At 43.7% G+C, this 20599-nt stretch overlaps 2 protein-coding genes and 1 non-coding gene across 3 annotated transcripts in view; all 3 read right to left on the bottom strand.

The window, feature by feature from the left end:
- COPG2 (coat protein complex I subunit gamma 2) overlaps positions 1 to 8607 on the bottom strand; it is a 115084-nt gene extending 106477 nt beyond the window's left edge. The window contains exons 1-4 of the mRNA XM_045792633.2: positions 8468 to 8607; positions 7224 to 7276; positions 6567 to 6647; positions 3956 to 4027 (exon numbers count right to left, since the gene is read on the bottom strand). Coding sequence (XP_045648589.2) covers positions 3956 to 4027; positions 6567 to 6647; positions 7224 to 7276; positions 8468 to 8504 — 243 coding nt within the window. The 5' untranslated portion in view covers positions 8505 to 8607. The remainder of the gene's footprint in view (positions 1 to 3955; positions 4028 to 6566; positions 6648 to 7223; positions 7277 to 8467) is intronic.
- A 220-nt stretch (positions 8608 to 8827) lies between these two features.
- Positions 8828 to 20222, bottom strand: TSGA13 (testis specific 13). Its single transcript, XM_087860622.1, has 7 exons — positions 20179 to 20222; positions 19719 to 19797; positions 17633 to 17704; positions 16518 to 16730; positions 11964 to 12103; positions 11034 to 11161; positions 8828 to 9107 (listed from the first exon to the last, which is right to left on the bottom strand). Exons 1-7 carry the CDS (start codon positions 20220 to 20222, stop codon positions 8941 to 8943), a joined length of 843 nt encoding a protein of 280 aa, XP_087716748.1. The 3' UTR covers positions 8828 to 8940.
- A 67-nt stretch (positions 20223 to 20289) lies between these two features.
- Positions 20290 to 20396, bottom strand: LOC123789716 (U6 spliceosomal RNA). The gene has a single exon (XR_006778881.2). It is a non-coding gene; the product is annotated as a U6 spliceosomal RNA (small nuclear RNA).
- Between the last annotated feature and the right edge of the window lie 203 nt (positions 20397 to 20599).

The raw sequence follows: 20599 nt of genomic DNA, 5'->3' as shown, positions 1-20599 counted from the left end.
CGTATAATATCACTTTTGGGGGGGGGTTGGTGTTTTTTTTTTTTTAAGATTTTCTTTTATTTTGTCAGAGAGAGCGCACAAGCAGGGAGAGCAACAGGCAGAGGGAGAAGCAGGCTCCCCGCTGAGCAGGGAGCCCAATGAGAGACTCGATGAGGGACTTGATCCCAGGACCCTGGGATCACGACTTGAGCCGAAGGCAGACACGTAATCAACTGATCCATCCAGGCACCCTGTATAATATCACTTGTAACAGCAAAGAAGTGGAAGCCACACATATCGACCAATGGGAGAATAGATAAATGAGTAGAAATACTGTATATTAACACACTGGGATCACATGTAGTAGTGACTGAATAAAGTGGAAGTATGTACAGCAAGATGGTCAATCTCAAAAACATTAATTCTGAAAACTGCAATAATAATATGATCACTTATATATTTGTCTGAGATTTATTTATTTATTTGTGACAAAGGGAGAGAGAGAGCAGGGGGAGGGGCAGAGGGAGAGGGAGGGAGAATCTTCAGACTCTGCTTTCAGCATGGAGCCTGACACAGGGCTCAATCCCAGGACAGTGAGACCATGACCTGAGCTGAAATCAAGAGTCGGCAGCTTAACCGACTGAGACACCCAGGTACCTCTGATCACTTGTATTTTTTTTTTTTTTAAGATTTTGTTTATTTACTTATTTGTCAGAGAGAGCAGACAGAGAGAGAGAAAGCATGAGCAGGGGGAGGGGCAGAGGAAGAGGGTGAAGCAGGCTCCCCACTGAGCAGGGAGCCTTAGGCAGGGCTCGATCCCAGGACCCTGGGATCATGACCTGAGCCGAAGGCAGACGCTTAACTGACTGAGCCACCCAGGCGCCCCCACTTATATTTTTAAACACACAAAAATACGAAGTATAGATTATGGCTACAAACATATACAATACATATAGATATAAACACTGACAGGAGTTTACCAATCTCAAGATAGTAATTTCCCTCTGGTAAAGGACGGCTGGAAAAGGAAGAAGCTCCCCATGCTGCCAGCAAAATCCCCACCTCTTTCTCTTCCCCCAAAAAATCACCCCCTCAATTCCATATTCTGCCTAAGGGGCCATCAAAACGAATCACAGCATGCTGTACGTGGCTCCTTACCTCAGTCACTACACAACTCCTAAAATATCCTCATCATTATTCATCACCTGGATACCACTGCCAGCGCAGCTGGGAACAGCACCTAATCTGACTACACCTTCCATCCTTCTCAAATCCCAAACCCTCCATGATGTTCTGCGGCACTTTCATCTGCAAAACCCCTTATATCCTTAACTCTTCTCTGAAAGTCCCCATCTTGTCTCTAACCTCGCTCCTCCCTCAGAATCCACCCCCCGCCCCTTGTCTCTCCTTTAACCCTCAGCCACCACATCTACAGGTGGGGAAGCTCACTCCTGTTCAAAATCTCTACATCGCCTTCTTCCACTGTACCGTGTTCTCCCCTAAAAATCTCTGGCTTTAAAGCTCATGCCTTTGGACTCCATCACCTGCCACCACTCGTGTTTGCATATATAGACTTCCAGTTACTTCCCTCATTTAAAAAATATATATATTAGTAACTTGTTCACCACCGCTATCTCCAATATTAGCCCAGTAATAATCACTGGTGACTTTAATATCCATACAGACAATATTTCTAAAACTCTAACCACTTGGTAGAATTGACTTCTTCTCCCAGGATCCTGTCGTCCTTCCTTTTGCCATCACCCTCTTCCACTGTCATCCCCATCAATAACAGTATCCCTTTCATAATTTCATTTCCAAGCATTTCACTCTCCAGCCACCACTCCTGACTCCAGCAGCCCTTTCACTCCATCAATCCATGGACCCGATCAACTCTTTACTGTTCCAATCAGCCCCTGTTCTTACCTGCCTCCTAACCAGATCCCACAGTTAATATTTCAATCACTCAACTTCCTTGCTCTTCCCTCTGTTTACTAACGTGGCAAAACCCTGACCCTGACGAAATCCAATCTGTAACCATTCCATGCTACAACCAGAAGCCTGGAGCTGGAGGAAAACATTCACTGTGCCACCAGGTAATAGTTTCAGTTCGTGACCAGTAACTGCAAGGGGCCATGCGTACTGTCCAACAACCTACATTCCCCCAATCCATTTCCCAGAAAACGATTTCATGCCTTCTTTCCTTAATACGACCTCTGTGCTGGAGGCTTCGAGCCTGTCCTCGCGCGGTCTCTTCCCTGCTCTGCACCCTCCTCCCTGCCCCATGGCCAGCTCTTCTTCCCCACAGCCATCCCTCTGAGCAACAGCAACCTGGGGCTGCAAGTTCAGAGAGCCACAAAGAGGCAACAGCCTTCCATAACTTTTTTAATAGTCCCTCTTCGTGACCTTACTCCGGCAGCCTGGAATGCCTGGCTTTCTAGTCTAACTCCTCTGCTACATAAATTTATCATCATCACAGTGGTTCTGCTTCCCCGATTGAACCCTGAATTTCTGGCACAGGAAGTGATTAAAGGGAAACAGGATCTTAACAAGAGAAATCTGAAATTGCTTCTCTGATTTAATAAAAGGCATTAATGCCCTGTTTGCAGTGGTAAAGGGGATACTAGTCGTCTGTGGCATGCAGAGGCGAAACACTTAAATCATCACCTGCAGGGAAGCATCGTTAAGGACCTACAGAAGACAAGGTTTGGGTAACCCAGGAGTTGCTGCCATAGAATATTTTGTAAAAAATGTGTTATATAATGGGTCAGGGGCTTCTAAGCACACTGGAGAACTCGGTAAAAGAAATGAGTCCAGAGTTTTAAATTCACAGTCCAGGTCTGGGTAAGGGACTAGAAGTCTTTCACAAAACCTTAATAGAAAGCCTGTGTCATGTGAACACAACGCTGAGAATTCTGAAAAGCAAACCCTCCATGTGGCTGAAAGACAAGGCAAATGCAATACACACCCTGTGAGGCAGCTTAGATGAAAGGGAAGGCTTTGCATGGGGAAGGAGTGGGACCCTGAAAGTTGGGATGGGGACATACGGGCAGATTCTGATGAAGCTGAGTACCCTGAACCCCTAAATTCCCCCAAGCCTCCTCTGCAACTAGGAGCAGCTCTTCACTCTGTCTGAGGAAATGAGTCTCCCTTTGCCTGAAGAATGTGTAATGGCCTCACCAGACAGCTGCCCTACAAGAGACGCTGAGCTCCTGAGGACTTACTCCCGAAGCTTATCGTTATCCAGACATATAACCACACTCAAATCCTAGAAGTTCCTGGGGGTTGGGCAGAAAATGCGGCCCATGAAGATATGTAGTACATACCAAAAATACTGCAAGATTTGGACAATTTACATCAACAGAAAGCTGGGAAGTCTAGCTCCCAGAACTCCCTCCCCTGTAGGTTCTGAGCGAGAGCGGGGCACAAGAGAAATATGCACCGCATTCACAAAACAGAGGTAAAGCAGCAGAGCCACTATGCTCTGAAAGTCGGGGGGGTTTCAGGTGATGAGACACACAGAGATACTGGCCGCTTTAGTTTGTCTTTACTCTTCTTTCCCCCTAGCCCATGTCCTCTTCCCCACGCTGCTCCGGCTCGTCTTCTCACAGCCAGCCCCGCTGCTGACCCGCAGCAACCCCAGGCCCACCAGAAACTGGGAACCTAGAGATGTGGTAGCTACGTCCACCGGCTTCCACTCCAGCCCACTGACAGTGGCGTGCCACACGCTGGATACGAACGGCTCTTCGGACTGCCTGAGAGATCTGTGGGGGAACAGCTCTATGCTGTATACCGTCAATCTTTCACATTCATATGGCCTTTCATGAACATTTAAAACTTTGGTAAGGATAAATAATGTTTAAGTAATTTTAAATATTTCAAGCGACCTTTTCTAATTTGGGACACTCTAAGTTCCCCAAGGAAAAAGAATAAAAGGAGCTTTTCCAGCCTAAAAGAATAAAATAAAAAGACTTACATCGTTAGATTGAAACAATCGAGTCATGGCAAAGAAGGCTTCTGTGGCTTCCGTGGTTCCAAAGTGTTCACCCTAAGGAAAATTGAAAACAATTTCTTAAACTTAAAGAAAAATGTATATAAAGGATTTTCTCTTTATTTCTGCAAAAATCTTTTAGAACTCAGGGGAAAAAAATTTCTTTGTAAACATTCTGCCTCTGTGCTATTTTTTTTTTTTTTTTTGGCTTTCAATTTATAAACCTGCATGGCCATTTAGTACACTTCTTATTTAAAATAATTCAATATCATACACCATGCTATAAAATTTCTGGAATAGTAGTCTCTAACCTTTGAGCAGGAACCATTTTAATTTCCCTAGATAACCACAACTTACAAGGAGGTAGAAAGTAGTAGCAAGTTGAGTTCCTAATCAGAATAGCATGTAATTACTACACTGCCTACAAGCAGAGATCACACCTTTTATATTTCTACAATCCAATGCCCAGCACAAAGCCTGCCATATTACAGGAGCACAATAAATATTAAATTGTAAAGAACTATATGTTAGGAATCCCAGAAAACATGGCAAAAAGGGACCAACCAAAAAGGCAGGAACCAGATTACTTATATAAAAGGAAGGCTTTGGATCAGAACTTTAATATGCTTAATAAATCATCTGAGGATCTTGCCAAAATGCAGAATTTGCTTCAGTAGCTCTGGGTGAAGCCTGAAATTTTTGCATTTCTAACTAGCTCCCGGTGATGCAACTGCTGCTGGTCTGAGAATGACATTTTTTAAGCAGCAAGATGTTAGATAACCTATTTCACTCACAGTCAAAAAATTCCAGATTACAGACCACCTGAGACATGAACATTTCAATATTCAATTTCATTAAAAGCAATCCTCCTAATGCGTTAGGCTCCATCACTCTTCAGGGCTTCAGATCTCACATGGACTATAACTAGTTTTCAAACCACTTGTCGTGGGTATAAGAATAAACAAATTTTGATGAAAAACTTTAAAAGTTGAGGATGAAAGACAAAGTATAAGAATTCACAATTACTTAAACCAGAGTACCCAACGTGCTCATCAGCAAGAGATTTCCCTCTCTTTCTTTCATAATTACTTAGCGAACGTATAGAAGTCCAGGCACTTTTCAGTCATATCAGTAAACCCTAAATCCCTACTTTTGGACTTGAAATTCAGAATATATGAGTAGGTCAGCTGTGGTAGAAATTTAAAAGTATTTTTCCATAAAGCAATACCAAGAACTAGGTCAAAGATAAAACTAAGGTTCCCAAACCTGTTTATGTCTTTGTGTTTATTTATCAGATTACACTGGTCATTTCCTTATCAAGATAATGAACTGTTTCAACATGAGCTGCCCATCAAAGAGGTACTGGTCAGAATACAAGCAGATGCTACTCCACACCACACCTTCAACTACGCGAAACTGCTTATTTCATGGATTTAGCCAACCTGGACCCAATGTGTGCTTTGAAAAATGAAATCAAACTGACTTTGCCTTAAATGTCTCTGATATGCTACCACACAAGGATATGATGTATGTGCAAGAAAGTATTTTATGTAAAAGTATGCACTTCTTGCTCCGTCTCCATTTGCAAATGACAAATCTTCATCATGTCTTCAGTCTTGAAATAAAGTAAAAATAAGATATTTTCATGGAATTCAAATTGGAAACCACGGTCTTCTTAACATCATATGTAAACCACCTGAAGTATCTATAAATGTGTATTCGGGTGTGCGTGGTGCGTGTGTGTGTGTGTGAATCTAAGAAACAAAATCACATTTTCTAAGGTCCTAGACATTTCATGAGACTTTTTTAGTCTGAAGCAAAACAAACAAAAACACAAGAAAAAATAAAATTAATAACAATAACAGCAAACAGAATCTATGTTCTGTCAGGGCAAATACTACGGTTTTGTCTGCTATAACCCCGGCGCCTAAAACAGTGCATAGGAATCAGCAGGTTTATTATAAATATTTGCTGAATGACTGAATGAAAACTATTCCTGAATGTGCATGTCCAGGATTATTCTCAGTGCTTTACATTCATTATCTCATTGAATCATCACAACTTTACAAAACGGGCATTACCATAATCCCCATTTATAGAAAAGGACATTAAGGCACAACATGGTTAAGATCAGAATCATATCGCTTGCCACGGTACACTAGGGATAATATATATAAGATCTAAATATTAAAATCAAAGCTTGAAAAACATCACTGTCATACTAATCCCGCTTCAAAAAAAAAAATATTTATCTGGAATTTGTCTAAGATTTTGTACTGTATTTTTGGAGGGACATAAAGACCTTTGAACAAGACTAAACAACAAGCTTTAACGTTAACTAAAACTTGTTAAATTCAAATCAAGGTTGAGGACCTGCTGTGTGCTTAGCTGGTCTAGTACCTTGTGAATAAAATAGAAGTATGTGTCATAATCCGGTCCTCAAGAAGTTTTATGTATCTTTACCTTAATCAAACACTGTATATTTTTAAATTAAGTAACTTTTAAAAAAATAACTATACTTTCCAGAAAGTATTTCACTGCATGTTATGTATTTCTATTCCAAGAAACAAATCCAAGGAAAATCAAAATAGTTTACCTGGTTCAGTAAGTAAAGAATCTTTGTAAGAATATGCAAACATCTTCTTGGATTGATAGGTGTTTCATTGAATATACGAGCCTGTGGGGACAAAAAACATTGTTATACGTAGTATATTTTCTATCATTTCTATCACAGATCACAAAAAATCAACTTTAATCAAATAGACGATTACATATTTTGGTCACAATATCCAAATAATGTTAACTGCCTACAGTTTTCAATTTATCACAGTATATGATACATTATTAGATATGGTCTTGATTTTCCATCCTACACTGACTCCCTTAGAGCTAGTACTTCAACTTTATGGGCTTTATGTGTTAAGTAAGAATCACAATATTTACCTACAGCACTTGAATACAATTAGCTTAATGTCTACAACTTCCTTCAGTAACATTGTACCAAACAATGCTTTGGCATTTCATTTAAAATTACCAACATGTGGGAGAGTTGACATGTTGTTGCATTTCTATAAGCTCTAGACCCTCCTAGAAGTAACCTGTCTTCCTGGAAATTTCCCTCAATCTGTATTCTCCGAACACAAGTATTACATTCCTCAATTCTTATTTTGGGTCATCATATTCCAGGGGTTCTCTGCCCACCGTTCTAAAATAGAATAGAAAAGAAAGAACACAGCATACTTCCAAGTCATACCTCCTGTAAGACAGCACTCTTCTCCAGATGCCGAAAAGGATTGGAGCCACTACCTATATTATAAACAAAAAATGTCTTTAATAGCTGTCCTAGACAAATTTATTGTCTACACAGAGGTACTGAATGCTTGCGATAGTCACCTAAGTGAAGTGACCACTTGGATATCACAATGACAATCATTACTAATACACATATAAATTGAATAAAATCATTTTTATTCTGGTACTAGCTGTCATTGCTAGTCATTGAAGATCTTGTACTTCTCTTTTGCGGGATCCCTGCCCAAAATGAGTGTCTTCTTCCCCCGTCCTCTTTTCACATGAATGTGACTAGTACATGTCATGTGCACACAGCGAAGATTAATGAGATTGTGGTTGGGCCCTTTGGATTTCCCCAAAGGCAAGCACTATCTTACATGTTTTCAACAACTAAGGCGAGGCAGAAAAGAGTTTAGCAAAGAATCCTATCAAGCTGGAAGGGGCCATGGAAATTTACTAACCCAAACCTCGACCACACCATGGGAGAGCAGCACCAAACACTGAGGGGTTTTGGTTCGGGAGTTTGGGGCGGGGGGGGGGTATTGTTTTTAGGTGGCTCAGCATCATCCCCATTTGTTCTGGACCAAAGACCGGTATTAGGAACGCAACTCACTTTTGGATGCCTGAGCATTAAACGACCTATGTACAATGGGCCAGTCTTAGCTCCCTGGGAAGTGGACAGAGTTAAGGTCCCCGGGAAGACTGGAAGGTACAAGGCACTTCCAAGTTCACACACACACACACGCACACACTGTCCCGTCTAGCCCAGACCCACTCTGGGCCTACCACTACCAGCGCCCCCGCTCTCACACGCGCGCACCCTCTCCCTCCGCCACACGCCGTGGGCCCGCCTCCTCTGCGGGCAGCCCACCCCCGGCGAGCGCGGCGGAGGCTCCTCCGAGGGGCTGCGCCCGGGGGAGGGGGCGGGAGCGGGGGGCGGGGCCGCCGAGCTGCCGGACGCGGCGCGCGGGCGCGGGACGGGAGCGCGCGACCCGAGAGGAGGCTCCGGCGCCCGGGGGAGGGGCTAGGGGCAGGCCCCAGGCTGCAGCAGAGCGGAGCCGGGCGGAGGGAGGGGCGGGCTCCAACTCCGGCCCCCTGGCACACCGGCGCCCACGCCTTCGGGTCCGCGGCCCCCGAGAGCAGGTGGCGGCGGGCGGGGAAGGGGCCCCCGCGGCTGAGGGTGGGCGTCAGAAGCCCAGCGCGTACCAGACTCCTCGTCCTTCTTGTCGAATTTTTTAATCATCTTGGACGACTTCCCAGCGCCCAGACCCACCGCAACCGTCCCAGGCGCCGCAGCCGGCGAGCGGAAGAGACTGCAGGAAGGCCGGCCCCGTGCTCTGGCGCCGGTTGGGTCGCCGTCCCGTCACTCGGGGAGAAGGCCCGCCCTCCCCCGGCTGTCGCGGCCGCTCCGGTCCCCTGGGGACACGGCCACGCCCTCTCCTCCTCCCCCAGTCGGGCGGAGGCGGGGCCAGGCGCTTGGGGCCCCGGGGCTGCGTCCTGGACCCTGCGTGGACGGGTCGGAGCCGGGGGCTGGCTCCGGCCCACCCAGCCAGCGACCGGGTAGCCCAAGCCCGAAGGGGGCAGAATGCGATTTTATTTGGTTGGCACGCCCTGGATGGTGACTTCTTCAGGCCTCTTAGTCTCTGCAGACAGAGGCGGGAGGCCTGGAGGGTTTGTTTTCACTTGACGACAGTGGCGTTTTTTATAACCCACTGCTGGGCCCTTCCATTGCGGAAGGAGCTCTCCCCTGGCACAGTTCTGGTGGGTTTCTCTTCCAGGAGCGACGAAAGGGTTAGTGGTTCCCAGATCATCTTGGAAGTCGGCAGGTCACTCCCTGACTTGACGACTGCAACAAAGCACAGGGCACCTTGGTGAATGTGGATTTCCAGAGGATCTAGAAGGACACGCAGTGTGAGGCAGGAAAGAGACCCACCTGGAGGGACTGAGGAAGCTGGTCTTTACTCTTAGCAAGAGGGTCAGTTTTGGACCACGGACTACCATGCCCAACCTTCTTTATAGTTCTGGATTCCTTCCCTTCATCAAAACCCACTTTAAAACACTGCCAGTTTAGAGTCTTCCCTGTTTCATCCCACCCCTTTCAAATGATTCCACCTGCCGCCATATTGACACTTAGATAACTCTTAACAAGGTGCATTCACTTGTATATTCATACTCCTCTTAGCCTTTTCCTAAAGTGTAGGTGGTTTTCTATTCTCCTGTCCGAGAGGGTAACGAAGAAACTATTTCTACCCTTGGCTTCAGTGTCATCACTTTATCCAAATTCTTTCAACCTCTGCCTGTCTTGGAAACTTCCATGGTGGGCTTTTCTTGCTTCCATCCATTCGTACTTTTTTGATGAATTATGTCTTGCAAATATCCCTTGAATCTGTTTCCTCATTCCTACCGCTGTCACCTCAATTCAGGCCCTATCATCTTTCTCTTGGACGGCCTCCTAATCAGCCCCCATCCAATTGTGGTCCCCATCCAAACCATTCTTTACGTAATCTTTATTTGGATTAGCAGAAGAAGGGTTTGCTAGCAGTCTCTTTTGCTTGAGGTGGAGACATTGTTTCAACTTCACAGCCCTATTGTCTTTGTTTAGGGAAAGCACCACAAGGGGCCCTTTAGATACATAAGTAAAGTAAATAGGTACTCACTTTTCTTGGGGGAAACTGTAAAGTCACCAGAAATCTACTAATTGCTGTAGACTGGTATATTAAGTGTTGAGAGATTGTAAATGGTTAAATGTAAATTGGGTAGATCCTTAAAGGTTCATGCCCTTGAAAAATAAGAGAAATTCTAATCTAGATTAGATTCTAGGTTCTAGAGAAATTCTTTCCCCCAGTATTGACTTAAACCAAACTGCTGATATCCTACATATAGTATCATTTAAGATTTAACTCCAGCTTTACTAAATGTGCTATTAACTGTTATGTTCGTCCTATCTTGCTTATAAAGCTCAAATGTTGCCTTGGTGGACAGGTGGAATTTCCCTTGAAGGAAATAAATATCACTACTTATTATTCCTGCACTGGGAGTGAGGGGGACAGTCTTAGTGCTTGATAAGTGCTCAACACTTATAGTTGCCCCATAAATGTTAAATGAATAATAATGTGTAAGGAACATTTTCATTGCATTCTCTTCCATGAAACCTTATCCCAAACCCCTTCACACCATGTCCTGCCTCGACCCCAAAGACACTCATGAAACTCTGAAACCCACAGACTTATCTTTTGGTCCTTCTAGAACAGTTTTCCACAAAGTGTGATATGCATAACACAAGGCAGTTTTAGGTGATATATAGATAAATCTTTTAAATTTTGATTATTACAAATTTGACTAAATGTATGTCAGGAAAACAATGTAACTGGTATATTATGATATAGTATTAAGAAAGGAACAACAACAATAAAAAAAACTTTTAAAGAAAAACATTATATAAGTAACAGGGCAAATAATATATCAATATGGCCCAAACTATTGAAGTAGTAGGTGATGTAGTTTGGGAAACACTATGCTAGAGCTTTCTTGAAATTTGAGGGTTAAAAAAGAAAAGAGAAGGAAAGGAAAAGAAAAGAAGAGAAAAAGAAAAGAAATTTGAAGGTTTAACAGGCTCCAAAGCCTAGGAGCACTCAGGCCTCTTAACAGTTCTGAGCTCCCAGGCTACAAAGAAAAATAGTGTCCAGAACCTCCCTGAGAGATCTCTTGCCCCCAAAATGTTGTCCCTCCTCCCCAGATCTGTAAGACTTTGCTTTAAAAGAAAGAAGCTTACCATCTTTCCTCATATCTCTTTTGCAGACTGAAGCAAAGTTGAGCTGGGGGTACATTTTTTTCTGTTTCCTCAAAGCATAGACCTTTAAATACTTTCCTTCGCTCTTGAAATCATTGTCGGTGGAAAACCTTAAGAAAGAAAGCTCATTTAGTAGATCCTAGGGCAGGAGGTTAATGGAACCAGTCACTACACTCTAATTCTGGGGGAAAAGAAAGGACGGTCCCTAGAGAGTTCCCATTGGTATGGAGTGGAAGTATTGCTCAGTGGAAGGGATTCTTCTAGAATCCAGCATTGTAAAGCTGTGAAGGAACTCTAAAATCTCTTCTGGGGCACCTGGGTGGCTCAGTCAGTTAAGCGTCTGCCTTCAACTCAGGTCATGATCCCGGGGTCCTGGGATGGAGCCCCATATTGGGCTCTCTGCTCAGCGGGGAGCCTGCTTCTCCCTCTCCCACTGCCATTCCCCCACTCCTACCCCACTTGTGCTCTTGGCTCTATCTCTCTGTCAAAAAATAAATGAATATATCTTTAAAAAATTAAAATTAAATAAAAAATCTCTTCTCTCCTCCCCAAATTAGATGTGGGCTGCTCCTATAACTAGTTTCAAATGAAATCTCATAACACATTGTTCTTAAACTACAGCCCTTCGCAGGCACTGAGAGAAAATGTTCTGTTTCCTCTCATAGATCTTTGAGTACTTCTTTTCACTCTTGAAAATCATTCTCGGTGAAAAACCTTAGTTTGCCATTATTGTCTCTTCTCATCAGGGTATAAATGAGGTTGGGGGTCATGTTAGGGAAGCTGTCTTATTATTATGCAGTTATATATATTTCCTACAATCAAAAAGCTTTTGTTAAATTGTGGTGAAAAGAGATAGTAACATGAATAAGGGAACGATAGGAAAGAAAATGAGTACAGGAGCCGGGACTTCACCGAAACCACTGTTCTCGCTTGGGCGTAGTATCCTCCAACACGGTCACAGGAAAGGTTGGTTTCAGCCCAGATCTTAACTTTCTTTCTGCAGACATCTGGGGTAGGCAGAAGCGCTCAGGGGGTTTGCGCCGATAACTTTCCTGCCACGGAGGAAAGAAGAGTAAGTGAGGGAGTAACTGAGCCCTTGCAACTGAACCAATTTCCTGGACTAAGCTTCGATTCCTCTAACATGATGTAACAAAACCTGCCAGAGAGGGAGGTGGGGACTGAAAGCCAAAGGGAAGGAAGCCATAGAAGATACCTTCTAACACCCCCAGGGGATGCCTGAAATCATGAACAGTACTGGGCCCTAGATACGCACTATATTTTTTCCTATCCGTACATACCCATGATAAAGCTAAATTTATAAATTAGGTGCAGCAAGAGATTAATAACCATAACCAATAAAATAGAATATATTGTAGTAAAAGTTACGTGAATGTGGTCTCTCTCTCTGTCTCAAAAATAATGTACTGCACTGACCCTTTTCCTTCTTGTGATGATGTGAGGTGATAAAATGCCTACATGATGAGATGCAGTGAGGTGAGTGTCAGAGACATCGTGACTTGGCGTTAGGCTACTGCTGAAGGAAGATCATCTGCTTCTGGCCCGGGGTTGGCTGTGGGTAACTGAAACCGCAGATAAGAGGTGGGGGTGGGAACTACTGTACCCATTTGTTTTGTTGCCAGATGACATGTCCAAAGCTTGGTCAGTATCTTAAGTCATTGACTGGACTTGCCCAGTGGCCCTTTGAAGTGAATGGCAGAAGACTTTACCCAGTTTTGAGAAGGATTCAATTAGTGAATCACTTAGGGAACCAAGCATTTGGTAATAAATTGGGAAAGAAATGCATGGGACTCTACCTTCCTTTCTCAAAGATGGCTGCCTCATTCACATTCCATTCTCTGTCTGCAGTGAAAAGGTCATGAAATGGGATGTTTTGTGAGGTAATCATTTCACCATTACTAAAGGTCATAGAATCAAAGACTTTAAGAAAAGATCTTAAAGGTCACCCAGTCTAACCATTTATGTGGCTCTCTTATCCCCTCCACACTATTACTATCAAGTGGCCAACCTTCCTGTACCTAAAAACTCAACCTATTTCGTCTTTGTTCAGCTGTTGGCTGTCCCCCCCTAACTTCTACTCTGTAGCCCAAATAAAACAAATCTAGTGTCTCTTCCACAGGGTCCTTAAACAATTTGAAAAGATCCATAATATTCCTCCTAAGTTCGTTCTCTCTTAGGCTCAACATTGCCCATATTTTGAACTTCTCTTCATGTGATCTGGCTTTGGGCTCCCTATTCTGATTTTTTCTGCAACTCATTTGAGAAAGCTACTGTTTATATTCTTCCTGATGTGTGGCAATCTGAAATGAAAACAATATGCTAGTAACAGCAGGACACATCCCATCACCCTGTTAAAGTCTCTATTCAAATGTCATCACCTCTTCTGAGAGTCTCGCGTAACTGTGCTATCTAAAATTGCCCCTCGCACCCACTGCGCTCCATTCCCTTATCCTGCTTTGTCATGGCACTTACACATTCTACAGTATCTGTGTGATCGTTGGCTTGCTTATGGACTGTCTACCTCCCTAGAATTAAACTTCATTCCGGCAGACTTTGATGTAGTCACCGATATATCCCTACCACCCATAAGAGTTCCTCGCACAAAGTAGGTGCTCAATAAATACTTGTGGAATCAATGAAAGAATAAATGAATGACCAGACTGATTAAATGACACATATGAGCTGCTTCTCATGGAATTTTAAAGCCTCTTTAAAAAAAAAAACTTCCTGTTGAACCATGTCTTTTAAATTCTGTACTCATTCTCTTTAAGCTCTTCCAGTTGTGAGGAACTTCTGTTCAAGTTACCTCAAAAAACAGAAGTTTTACTCTAAGAGCACACGTGCCTAGGAACTAAGACATAGCTAACAATCTGTCCACAAAAAGAGCAGAAATGTTACCAGAGCAGATCTCATGGCAGAAAAACAGGAGAGGAAAGGTCTTTGGAATCCAGGACAGCACTAGTTAAGGACCACCAGAGCGTGGGTTGGTGTATCTCGTCTCTGACACCCTGTCATTAGCTTGTCTCCTACTTTCTTCCTGTCTGCTTTCTTCTCTCTCCTGCTGTGTTCACTCCCTACTTTTATTCTGTATCTTTCCTCTACCTGTAGCTTCCGTTTACTGGTTTCTACTTCCCTAGAACTTCAACCTGCCCTGCTTCTGCTTTCATGGTGCCTACGCTCCCTTCTTCCTCCTGGTTTGATTTTTTTTTTTTAATGGCTTCTCTCTACCTGTCCTTTCAGCTTTCATTCCCACTGCCTTCATCTTCCCCTTTCCCAAATCAGATGTCTGGAAGCAGGAATCTGACCGGTCTGGGGATTGTTGGTTGTTGATAGGTTGGTTGGCTTTGGTGTTGGTTTGGCTTTTGGCTTTGGGGGGGGGGGTTTGTTTTCATTTGGGGATACCAGTCTGCACACAGGGCACTGATCAGCCTATGAATTTTGCTTCACTGGGTCTGGTGTCCCCCTCAGGTCCCAGCTAGTTGTCCAAGGGCACCCTTTTCCTCATGGACGGTGGTAGAGCCATTTCACTTAGAAGGGGCTGTGAGGATAGCCATCCCTGTGACAGACATGCCTGTTCCGTTCTTCGATTTGCCTGCTGGAAACCACCCTCTTCTTATACACGTACCTGGGCATAGCCAAAGAATGCTTCTTTTGTATATGAGCTTAGGCTCACTAAAGACTGTCACATTTGTCTAGCAAGGGAAAGGGGGTGGTTGCAGCGTAAATATGAAAGAAGCATTCTAGATATTGGGCATATCCTTCTTCTCGGACTTGTTCCAGGTAGCCTGTAGAATTACCATGGTGTCGGTCTTTGACAATCAGTGCCTTAACTCTGTCTATGAATACAGTTTGGCTGGGAGCACAATTCGCTCATGTTTATGATCAGGTCCTGCGTGGAGTTGGAAGGCCCATAAAGTGCCAGCTGTTGGAAGAAAGCTCTTCTTACATCAAGCTACATGATAATCTTGTATTTCCTTCTCCACCTTGAGTAGGACAATCCTGGGCCAGCATTTCTTCCTCTCCCAGGGTACATTACCCATAACCACTGAGAACTGACCACTGAGTTGATGCTCAAAGGGCACAAATTCTGAGACCCAAAAGACCGTAGGCGATGAATTCGTGAACGAACTCACGTTTAGCATGTATCATTGCATATTAGCGTCTTACCCTCCATTTGGAGAGGAAGCTTTTATTGCCATTCATCTAGGAACTAAGGAAACTCGAACCTCAAATTCACCACGTCGTATCACGAGAGTCTGTCTCGGGTAATTTCTGTGATAATTAGATTCTTTTGTTTGCACTTCCATTTACTTCAATTTCTTCTTGTTGTATTAGGTCTGCTCTCAAGGCTGTCAAGATCTTTTGTAGATCCTGACTCCTAAATATCTTTTAAATGTATTTTCTTGACTTCCTCTGCGAGATTTAGTTCAATTCTTCAGCATCTCTCACCTTGACTGTTGTAGTAACATCACAACTAGTCTTTCTGATTTTCTCTTCCACAGTGAACACATCTTTCTCCCAACCTCCAAGAGCAGTGTTTCTAAAATGCCAATGCCTTTTATGTCCCCACATTTACTCTTTTACATCTCCGTAAATGCACCTCACTTTCTCGGGTCTTCATGCCTCTGCCTTTCCCTCTGATGGGGATATTCTCCCCTTCTTTTGTCAGGGGGCACCTCCTCTGTAAAATCTCCCTGATGACTCCCTTTCCCCCAACAAAGATGCAGAGCTCTACTCTACGTTAGTTCTGTATCTCGCATATTCTTTTATCCATGTATCCTGGTATATTTTAATAACTTGTGTATCTCTCATGTATTGATCAGTGTCTCCTACTAGACTCCAGGTTCCTTCCAGATAGAAACTATTCTGAAAACATCTTTATATTTTAGTTCTTTGTTTAGTGTATGTTCAGCAATTGTTTACTGGATCGAACATGAACTTCCATAGTGTAGAACTGAGTCCCAAATGTCTGGAGGCCATGATAGTAAATACTCGGCTCTGTTCCTCTCCACTTCTCCTGATACCCAAAAGCAATGGGTGTAAAGCATAACCCTCATTTCCCATTTAGTTATTTCTGTTCCTCATTCCTCATTTCTTGATATATCCTTTACTGCTTTATACTCAACTAGAAAGCCAGTGGCTATTTTACCTTTAGTTAATTACAAACTAAATGTCTTTGGCCAAGGAGGAACAATTTCTAATTAGGACCATGCAATGAAGTTTCATGACACAAGCTTGTGCAATTCTGAGTCTTTCCCAGGCTCTCCAGATTCTGTGTGTGTGTGTGTGTGTGTGTGTGTGTGTGTGTGTGTAGTACATGGTAAGGAATAAGAAGAAAGAAACTGGCTTCTGAATACCATCTTCCATGTTAATTTAACTCCCTTCTTCAAGCTAACTCCTAATTCCTCAGGGTCCTTCCTCAGGGAGCCAGGATGCTTCCCTGGGCGCCATTACCTTGAACAGCAACTCCTTGGGAAAGTATTTTGGGGCCATGTCCTTTGCTTGCTGGTCGGTTGGGCAGGGAAGTGGGTTGTTGGTCATAATCAGTAAGGTCTTATCCTGATCGTACTCTGCTACTTTTAACATGAAGCTTTTGATTTTCCTGTTTCGAGCCAGGAATTTCTGCAGGGCGGTGGGCTTCAAAGGCGCATAGTACTGGGCCTGAGCGACACAGAAGTTTCCAGAGAGACAAAGGGATTAGGTCAAGAGAAGATTAACAAATCAATTGGCTAGTCCTCTGCCTCTGTTGGGGAAGGACAGAGACTGCACATGGGCTGGACAAATCTGCTCTGAAAGTTGTTTAACAGAAAATCTCTGAAGCTCCCTGTCCTTCTCTGCCCTCAGAGCAGTCCCCATAAATAGTCTAAGGGGTGAGGAAATGAGTTGGAAAAGTTTCCACATAAAAGGAGCAAGATGACTTAGTTCTTCTGCAGAAGTGTCACATCTCACCCAACACAATGGGGCAAACAGAAGTTTCCGTGTTAAACCTAAATGGCCTTCTGTACAACTCTCTCTGAGGCAAAGGGAGAAATTGCCAGAGACCAAAGCTCCTTCCTTATTCAAGGAGCCCAACACAGCACCTGTCTGCATCTTCCCACCCACCAACATTTCTCCGCAGGCACAACCACATTAACGTGCAAAATAAGGACAACCTTATAAAGGAAAAGCAGTCACAAAAGACAGCGAGTCATTTAAGATGTGGTGGGGGAAGGGGCCGTCCCACTAAATTTGCTCTTCTGTCTATAGGAAGGAGGCAGAGGATTGGAGAGGGAGAGAATGGAATACCTCCTGATTAGAAATAGGTTTTCTCAACTTAAAAATAAAACAGCTGTGGGGCGCCTGGGTGGCTCAGTCGGTTGGGTGTGTGACTCTTGATTTCGGCTCAGGTCATGATCTCAGGGTCATGAGATCGAGTCCTCCATAGGGCTCCACGCTAGGTGGGGAGCCTGCTTGGGATTCTCTCTCTCTCCCCCTCTGCCCCTCCATTCCCACCCCACCTCTGCATGCATCCTGCTGGACCTTACCCTTAGGGAGCTTGGGGGGATGAATCCTTTTCCACCTACCAAATTCGGATGGACTGTGTAATGCCGAAGGTTCTTCAGAACAAATTTTGATTGCCCGACTGTATCACAAATCTAGAGACAATAATTGAAATCAGTGGTTTCAGGTTGCACCGAGCCTAAACAATATTCCATTCCTCACCTCACCTGCTTCTGACTAAAAACTGGTCTCTCGTTTAAATTAAGTGAGGAGAACACTTTCAATGTTGGCACCCTGGGATACTGGAATGCGGGCCACAGCAAAGAGAGCTAGGATCTGAGGCATCCTGACAGGGAAGCTTGTACATGGACATGTGGAGCCACTTTATGGATGCCAGGTAAAGCTGTGAGGGGGGAAGCAGGTAAGGGCAGCATCAAAGCTCAGACGGGGACAAATCACTCCGAGGCATCAGACCTCTTCCTTCTACCCTTTCCATTTCTATAGGAAATCAGGTGAAAATCAACATGGAGGACACCCTCTCAGGAGAAAAGCAAGTTGTAAAAGGGCAATCACCTAAGGGTTGTAGTGGAACGGAGCCCCAGGGACCATTGTCTGCTGAGACGGAAGCAGACGCGTAGAGGAAGGGAGAAACAACGATGCAGTTTGCTTTTTTTTTTTTTTTTTAATATTTCTACAGTGCATGATTCTTCCAGGAATGTTGCCAAAAGAGAACTGAATATAGTAATACTCTGTCCACCACTTTGCATTTTTCCGCTGGTGGACGTGCTGGTGATTGGCTGGTGGGTGGAGTGTTGCATCTTGATTGTACAGTTTCTGGGCCTCCTGCATCCCCTTCACTGACCCTGGGGTGGTTGCCTAGCCTCTAGCTCAGCCGTAGGTCACCCAGAGATGAGTCAAAGGGATGAGGACACAAGGAGAGAAAAGCTCTGAGTTACCACCTTTGGGCTTGGCATAATCAGAAATCAGAAAAAGAGGGGTGGGCACAATCCTGTATTTGGATCAGCATTTCTAAAGACCGTTATGCCCCCGAGGAGGTGATATGGTAAGATGGGGTGCGGAGGAACGGGAACATGCACTGAAAGGTGAGAAAAGCATGAACGTGAATGGAAAAGAGGGAAGAAGTAAGGATGGGACAGAACTGTGCCATGAGGGGAGCTGTTATGCTCCCGGGGGAAAATGCCAAGAACTGGCAATGCCCAGGGGCTGGGGGGACAGACCAGGAGGACTATCAGAGCCATGCCATGCATTCCATGAGGAACAATGGGGAGAGAGAAATCCAAAGGTGCAATGATTTAATTTTATTCCCCTTTTGGAAACCCGGTCCCTTTGTTCAAAATAAAGATATATTATGAACAAGCTGCTTCGCAGATATGATATATATATATTTAGAATCATAGCAGTCTCAGAAAAATTTGAGAGGAAGATGTGAAAACTTTTCTTTTATAGGTCTTTTTTTTTTTTGAGGGGGAAGTGGTGGAGAGGAGCAGAGGGAAAGGAAGAGAGAGAGAGAGAGTCTTAAGCAGGCTCCACACTCAGCATGGAGACTAATGCAGGGCTCGATCTCGTGACCCTGAGACAAAATGGAGTCAGACACTTAACCAACTGAGCCACCCAGGTGCCCCAGTAGTGTTTTGTTTGTTTGTTTTTTTAAATTATTTTAGGGGAGAAAGTCTCTGAGGAAAATGTTTTTACTCTTGAATATTTCTGAGGTATTGCATCTCGGTTCCAAATTAGTCTACAGCGGTTGACTAAGCCCACAAGGGTGTCCAAAGTGCACTATGTTTTTAGTTTTATGTTGAATTACACTATCCTGGCTGGTAAAATAAAAGTTGGCCTGGAAAATTCACTGGCATATGAAAAAACCTGGGGAAGCAACTGGGCTACCCAATAGAGTTTTGCTGCAAGAGGTGGCCACAAAGTCTAGCTAAGTCAGGTTTCTAAGATGGCTTTATGGTCCCTGGCTCCTAGCCCTGATTTGTTGCCGATATGTCCTTGTCTCTTTTCTAAGTCTCTGTTTCCCTTCCATAAAATTAGGATAAATCAACCTTGCTCTCTATATAAATCTTAACCCCTTTTTGCTTTTCAACAGGAAGCTTGTGAGCCCAACTTAAAAGTACTCTAACTCTTTCTTCTAATGCTCTTTCTTACCTCATCATTATCAACCACTATTCCTTTCTCAGGTTTAAGTGAGCTGGTTCCTGGAATGTCTGATTTGCTTTGTTGACACCTGAAAAAGAAGCAGAATATCTGATTGTAATTTCTTACTCTGAGGCCTGGTCTTTGGCACATTCTCAATCTCCCTCAATGAAGTTTGGGAGCCGGACTTAGAGAGCTCAGTTTGGGTGATCACTATTTGAATAGGTATGTATAGTAAAGAATAGGATTCATTATCCAGCCTTCATGCTGGGGGAAAACAAAACTTCAGTTTGAAGACTTAAGCAAGTGGGACCACTTGGAGACATGATGACATCTGGTAAGTTGAATTCTTCTAAAATAGGAGTTTTAGACAACTTAAGGAAGTGTTCTAGTAGACAGCTTAAGGACATTCTTTTGGGCGACTGGACCTTCCTAATACCTTTAAAGACCACCTACTATTTTGAGTGCCTACCTGCCTACTCTTCTCTGCAGGGAAATGACTCTACCTTCGCCCATAACTGATTCCACGAGAAGGGATATTATTAGTGGGAATTCACAACTAAATTTCTAATTCTTTTTTTTTTTAAATATGGAACACTTCATAAATTTGCATGTCATCCTTATACAGGGGCCATGCTAATCTTTTCTGTATCATTTCAATTTTAGTATATGTGCTGGTGACATGAGCACAAATTTCCAATTCTTAATGACCATGCTTGGATCACTGGCTCCCTCTTGTACCTAACCATATCTAGGTTTCTCTGTCTAGAACTAAGGTGGTAAAAATCATCCATGGCAAATATCCTCATACTCTGTTCTTTCTCTTACTTTCCGATCCCCTACCCAGATACCAGTTCCTTTTGGAGAAAAGAGGGAGACAGGCGCTGCAATAT

This window comes from Ursus americanus, chromosome 3, assembly GCF_024610735.1.
Source record: "Ursus americanus isolate L20-20 chromosome 3, mUrsAme1.1.p, whole genome shotgun sequence".
Classification (NCBI taxonomy): domain Eukaryota; kingdom Metazoa; phylum Chordata; class Mammalia; order Carnivora; family Ursidae; genus Ursus; species Ursus americanus.
Note: the sequence above shows the minus strand (reverse complement) of the source record. Positions and strands in the feature narration are given on the sequence as shown.

What these genes read in the sequence shown, in the direction of transcription:
- TSGA13 (XM_087860622.1), bottom strand. Translation starts at nt 20,222, where the DNA reads ATGGGCGAAGGTAGAGTCATTTCCCTGCAGAGAAGAGTAGGCAG. An exon ending in AGTTGCTGTTCAAGGTAATG is followed by an intron (nt 12,104 to 16,517) that starts GCGCCCAGGGAA and finishes CCTCCGTGGCAG; the next exon opens with GAAAGTTATCGGCGCAAACC. An exon ending in AAGCGAGAACAGTGGTTTCG is followed by an intron (nt 11,162 to 11,963) that starts GTGAAGTCCCGG and finishes TTCTTTCTTAAG; the next exon opens with GTTTTCCACCGACAATGATT.